This window comes from Lycium ferocissimum, unplaced genomic scaffold (assembly GCF_029784015.1).
Source record: "Lycium ferocissimum isolate CSIRO_LF1 unplaced genomic scaffold, AGI_CSIRO_Lferr_CH_V1 ctg23193, whole genome shotgun sequence".
NCBI classification, from domain to species: Eukaryota; Viridiplantae; Streptophyta; class Magnoliopsida; order Solanales; family Solanaceae; genus Lycium; species Lycium ferocissimum.
The window spans coordinates 1-6,555 of record NW_026720823.1 but is presented as its reverse complement, the minus strand read 5'-3'; the positions used below and the strand labels follow the sequence as shown (position 1 = coordinate 6,555).

General features: G+C 34.5%; 1 protein-coding gene across 1 annotated transcript; it reads left to right on the top strand.

The window, feature by feature from the left end:
• The first annotated feature begins 369 nt into the window (after positions 1-369).
• Positions 370-2,880, top strand: LOC132043347 (zinc finger BED domain-containing protein RICESLEEPER 2-like). The gene is made up of 3 exons (XM_059433853.1): positions 370-1,626; positions 1,839-1,947; positions 2,795-2,880. Exons 1-3 carry the CDS (start codon positions 370-372, stop codon positions 2,878-2,880), a joined length of 1,452 nt encoding a protein of 483 aa, XP_059289836.1.
• The last annotated feature ends 3,675 nt before the right edge of the window (positions 2,881-6,555 follow it).

Sequence of the window (6,555 nt, the reverse complement as noted above, 5' to 3'; positions counted from 1 at the left end):
ATAAGAACTGATTAAAATAATTAGTTTTATTATTTTGGTAATATACTCTAAATGGGGGTGTAAAAAACTCCAAATATTTTATAAGAATTTAATGATATGGAACAAACCATTTAGTTTTAGCTCGTAGATTTTTTGTCTGTGTGATATAGATTTGACTGGAGCATTGTAATTTTATTGTGGATAAAAGTCTTGAGGATTATTATAAAACTTATGCTAGATGAATATATTTTGGTTGAATCTTTACATTTTAAATATCATGTCTTAAGTAGAAAGATTTGAAATATAAGCTTAAGCTGCATGGGCACATTTCAAATTCTTTGCTAACTTTTTTTTTTTTTAATTTTTGTGTATTTCATTACAGAAAGATCAATGGATGATGCAAATAGCACACACGAACATAATGAGGATACTGTGGAGATAAATGATCCTTCAGAACCAAATCAAAAGAAAGTTAAGTTAACCTCAACTGTGTGGCGTTACTTCAAGAAACTTGGTAGAGCTAAAGATGGAATTGAAAGGGCAGAATGTAGAGGGTGTAAAGCACCATTCAGGGTTGGTTCAACTCCCGGATCCACAGGTAAGAGTTACGGTACATCACATCTGCATCATCATAAAACTCAGTGTACAATGCTTAAAGTTCATGACTTGGGTCAAATGTTCATTAATCAAGAAGGTAAAATGCAATCTAGAAAAATAGATCAATGGACCCAGCGTGGAATGCTTGCTGAAGCTATCATTAAGCATAATTTACCATATTCTTTTGTTGAGTATGATGGAATTAAGTCTTCGGTGAATTATATAAGTCCAGATGTTGTGATGCCTTCTAGGAACAGTTGTGTTGCAGATGTCAAGAAAGCGTATATTAGAGAGAAGGAGAAATTGAAACGAATCTTAGCTAAAATTCCTAATAGGGTAATCTTGACTTCTGATTGTTGGACATCATCTAATTCTGAAGGATATATTTGTTTAACTGCTCAATTCGTTGATGCAAATTGGAGGTTAGTTTGTACAATTTTAAACTTTTGTCGTATGTATCCACCTCACACTGGAGTTGAATTGGTTGATACTATATACGACTGTTTGAAAGAGTGGGGCATAGATAAGAAGGTATTTTCGATCACTTTGGATAATGCCACTGCCAATGACAGCTTGCAAAATGTTTTAAAAGGGCATCTTAGATTGCAAAAGAGTTTGTTATATGATGGTGAGTTCTTTCATGTGCGTTGTTCTCCTCATATTTTGAATTTGATTGTTCAAGAGGGTTTAAAAGCATCTAGTGATTCCTTATTTGCAATTAGGGAAAGTGTTAAGTATGTTAAAGGATCTGATGGGAGAATGCTGAAGTTTGAGCAACGTGTAAAGGAATTTGGAATTGAAACAACTCTTGGTTTACGTCTGGATGTATCAACCAGATGTAACTCGACATATTTGATGCTTGAGAGTGCACTCCAGTATGAAAAGGCTTTTGCTAGTCTACATTTGGTTGACAGAAATTATGCTTATTGTCCTACGTTTGATCAATGTAGAAGGGCGGAGAAAATCTGTCAATTCTTGGAGCCCTTTTATGAGACAACTAACTTGATCTCTGGTTCAAGCTACCCAACCTCTAACTTGTATTTTATACAGGTTTAGAGAATCGAATGCATGCTCAAAGAGAATTTGAATAATGAGGATAATGTTATTAAGGAAATGGCTATAAAAATGTGTGAAAATTTTGAAAAATATTGGAATTTGTACAATGTAGTACTTGCATTTGGAGCAATCCTTGATCCTCGCATGAAGTTACAAGTTTTTAAATTTTGTTACTCCAAGTTGGATCCTAATTCTGCCCAATAAAGATAGAAAACGTGAAAAGCAAATTATACAAGCTCTATGGTCATTATGCAAACAAGCAAGATGTTGCAAGTGCTTCTTCTAGTGTTCTCACTACCTCAAGTGAAGATAGAAGTAAATCCAAAGGAAAGGGATTAAAAATATTCGAGGTAAGTAATTTCATCATGTTGTAATTTGAATACTTTTTATTTATATCTCAAATTTCTTCTTCTTTTTGTATTATTGTTGTTGTTGTTGTTGTTGTTGTTGTTGTTGTTGTTGTTGTTGTTGTTATTGTTGTTGTTGTTGTTATTATTATTATTATTATTATTATTGTTATTATTATTGTTATTATTATTGTTATTATTCTTGTTGTTATTCTTGTTGTTATTGTTATTGTTATTTTTATTGTTATTGTGTTATTGTTATTCTTATTATTATTTTTATTATTATTATTATTATTATTATTACTATTATTATTATTATTATTATTATTATTATTATTATTATTATTATTATTATTATTATTATTAGTATTATTTGTTGTTGTACGAATTATCATGTTTTTAACTTCATAGGAATTCAAAGCATTTGAGAATGAATTTGCTTCTAATGATGGAAAATCATAATTGGACCTTTATTTAGAGGAACCAAAGCTTGATCATGAGAAGTATCGTGAAATGGACGTTATCATGTATTGAAGGATCATTCCGGAAAATATCCCGATCTTCGCTGATGGCGCGTGATGTACTTAGTATTCTGATTACTACTGTAGCATCAGAATAAGCATTTAGCATTGGTGGTCGTGTTCTCACTTGTATTCATCATGAAAATGTCCAAACACTTGTTGCTACTCGAAATTGGTTGCACGGATTTACCCACACTCAAAGTGGTAATATATTTTATGTGAATTTAATATTATTATTTTTTAAAATATACTTATTTGTTAGTGTTTAACTATAACATTGCATATGAATTGTAGATGAAGATGAGGATGTTACAGCTACATTATCAGAAGAGGATTCAAATGTTCTTGAAGAAGATGATATATTGGTGTTGGATTCATAATAAGTGCTAGTGAAACTTTTCTGAGGAGCGTACTTCATCAATTTATTTTTCTATAGATTTGGACCCTAAGACTTGGTATATTTGGTTGTTGAATTTTTATTTGGTATATTTGGTTGAACGTTTCATGACTTGGACAATTATTTAATTCCTTTATTTCACTTAACAAAATACTCTAAGTATTGTTGGTTGAAGTTTTAAGCCATACGTGTACTTTTCAAGTTTAGTTTCTTTTATTTATCTATTTGTCAAAATAGACTATTTTTTATTTTCTATTAATATTTTTCTGCTAGATTTTTATGTAGAATTGTTGTAACAACATAACTGTTTGCCACTTTTGCTTTGAGAATCTTCTTATTTTCTTGATATTATATTTTTTGGATATGTGATTGTAATTTTAGGCTCCATTAGACCATTACTCATATGTATGCTATGAATTGATGATTGTAATTTTATGTTCTTTTTACTATGTTATTAAGAAATTGGCAGCATGTTAAGTTTGAATTTAGATAGACAAGAAAAATTTTCTTATAAAAAAATATTGAAAAAATGAAGGGCTAGCCCGCCCCAGCCCACGGCCCTTGTAGGGTTGAGTTGGGTTGGCCATTTTAAGGCCCTTTCAAGTAAAGGGACGGCCCGCCCCAACCCATCAAATTTCTTGGCCCCCGAGGCTGGGGCTGGGTTGGGCTGGGTTGAGCTGGCCCATTTTCAGAGCAATCATTTTAAGCATACAAATCACATTCAAACAACCACAGGCATGTGTTTCATCAATACAGAACCTTCATAGACTAGTTTAGGCTCAACTAAGCATAAAAGAAACTAAAGTTTGTAAGCAGATTTACCTAAACATATGACTAATCACACACAAAATAAAATAGAGGAAACCTAAAACAAACAGGCCTAGTCTAAGCTAAGGATGACTAAGTTTAAGCATGTATACAGCTAGGCAACCACCAATTAACTGAGCTTAATAAGCAAACTATAAATTCACATCAAACACATATGATTAACTGAGGCTGAACATAACTAACAAGCTACTGAATCTAGACTAATCACATATCTGAACTAAACATGACTGTAACGACTCGTTTGGTCGTTATTGCATTTTCGGCCCTTTTGAACTTTTCTCGAGCTTGGTTAGCTCCCTTTTGACTCGAGGGACTGTTGATGCACTTCGCGAGGTGTTTAGATTTGATTCAGGTGACTTTTTGTGAAAATTGGGCTTAAAGCAAATTTTTTTTTTTTTTTTTTTAGGGAAATAAATTTTTTATTCAACCAAAGTGATAGCATACAATACCGAAAATAGAGCCGACTCATCAGTTTTACCTCTATTATTACATGACTCGACCTATACATAGGTACTGGCTATCTAGACAACCTTCATATAGCTAAGAAGCTCACCATAAGCAAACTTTAAACAGCTGAACCTATTACATAAAAAGCCGAAAACTAAACAGAATTGCATTTTTTTAGTTCCTATCAACTCGACCGGAGTTAGTCATGGTACCAGTGTTGAGTCGCTCGCAAAGGTAGCCGCCACTTCTTCGTTGTTGCCCCTCTAATATGGATGAAAATAGCAATTTCTTTGCATAGTTGATCTGCTGAATAACTCCCCTGTTGGAACCTCAGCTTGTTCCTTTCTCGCCAGACAACAACTACTAACATTGCAAAGACTGTGCTCAGACTTGCTCCCTTGCCAGACTTCCTACTAGCCCACTTGCTCACCCACAATACCTCTTCATGCCATGCCCCTATACTTCTATGGAGTCCCGCCCAATTGAGCGCTTCTCTCATAGTGTTTTCACAAAGGCAAACAGCTTGAAAAATAAATAGTCTAGAATCTCATCAGAAGTATCACAGAAAACACATATTGGGGGTACATGGATTCCAATTTTCATTAGCCTTTCCACTGTTGCCAGCCTTCTCTTTATATCAAGCCAAAGTATAAACCTGTGCCTAGGATGAATATTAGGATAGAGAGTAAGACTCTTCCAAGGGACCTTAGGTTGTGTCACCGATAGTGCATAATACAGTTTCTTGATGGAAAACCTGTTATGTATTCTCATTGCATCAAGCCCTGTCATGTAAGGTCCTTTGTATTGTGGTGGCCATCATTAGATACTTTCAGGACTCAAAGATCTTTTTAATAACCCAAGTGGCATTCCTAGGAATGTCACAAGTATCAATGGTGCTCTGTTTCATATAGTAAATATGGACCCATTTTATCCACAAGCTATCCTTTTTCTCAGCAATGTACCATAGCTGCTTTATGATTGCAGCTCTATTCCATACCATCAAATCAATAACATTCAGTCCACCAGCAACTTTTGGAGAGAAAATTTTCTCCCAAAAGACAAGAGCCTTCTTTGAGAGCTCACTTATCCAAATTCATAGGAAAGTTCTCAGACACTCTTCAATTAGTTTCAAGATTTTCTTAAAGGCATCAAAGGATTTGGGCAAACGTAAGTTGATATGCCAAAAAAGAATCGATTTATGAGTGAGTCTCAAGCAAGATAAGAAAGATGCTTGCAAGACCAGGACCGATTCTTTCAAAAGAATCCTTTCTACAAGTGGGCATATCAGTATAGTAAGCTTCTTGGAAGACAAGGGTACTCCTAGGTACTTAAAGTGGATTTCCCCTTCACAATAGCCTAGGAATTGCAACGGCGCCTTTTAAAGAGTTGACTCGTACATGTAAATGGAACTCTTCTCAGTATTGGCTTGGAGGCCAGACACAGCTGAAAATTTCTGAAATGTCCCTTGCAAGAGCTTAATAGATTGGAGATCATCCTTGCAGCATAACAATAAGTCATCCGCAAAGCAAATATACATTACCCCCAACATCTTGCACCTTGGATGAAACTCGAATAATCTATTAGCAGCCAAAGTATTTAACTCCCTTTGCAAATATTCCATGGAAACGACAAATAGATAAGGGGACATAGGATCCCCTTGTTTAATGCCCTTCTTGCCTGGAAATGGTTTTGAGAATCCTCCATTAATGACCAAGGCATAGGAGACTGTTACACCCCGTATCTTCGAAGAGCACTTATCAAATTTGAAACATAAGTACGTTGAGTTAGGGTTAAGTAAAACCACTTTGGAATATAACGAGCAAGAATTATTAAGTATATTTAATGAGTGACGGATGTATATAAGGTATACCGGAAAGTTTTATAAGGAAATGAGTGAAAGAAATGAAGTAGTACGACTTTGGAGAAAGGATGGGTAATGTTTTGTGTGAAAATTTTTGTCCAATTTGGGGGATGAATATCTCTTATCATATGAAGTGTTTTAAGGTGAAACAAAAGCCTAAAATGAAGTTCGACGAATCTAGTTTTCAATGCAATAAACCCCTGATAGGACATCGAGGGATTAATGGACGTTAAAAACCCTTGAAAAGAGAAACGGTGCTAAAAAGACTTTGGGTAAAGGGGACTCACTGGCCAGTTGTTGCTACAAAAAATTTTTTTAGTTGAACCCGACCCAAATTTGACCCTTTAATAAGGGGGAAAACCCCCTTTTTTTTCCCCAATTTTGCTAGAAAATTTCCCAAAAATTTAAAAAGAGAGATGGGGGAAACAAAAAGTTAAAATTTTTTAAGTCAGTAGTAGTTTAGGTCCGGGGAACTAGGGTTTGTGATTCTAAATTGTTTTGGGCGGATTTTAGGGGGATATT

Bases quoted from the DNA above. Each gene is read 5' to 3' on its own strand.
- LOC132043347 (XM_059433853.1), top strand. From the start codon at position 370: ATGGATGATGCAAATAGCACACACGAACATAATGAGGATACTGTGGAG. The intron at 1,627-1,838 runs GTTTAGAGAATC...TGCCCAATAAAG, and splicing joins CTAACTTGTATTTTATACAG to ATAGAAAACGTGAAAAGCAA. The intron at 1,948-2,794 runs GTAAATCCAAAG...TATGAATTGTAG, and splicing joins TACCTCAAGTGAAGATAGAA to ATGAAGATGAGGATGTTACA.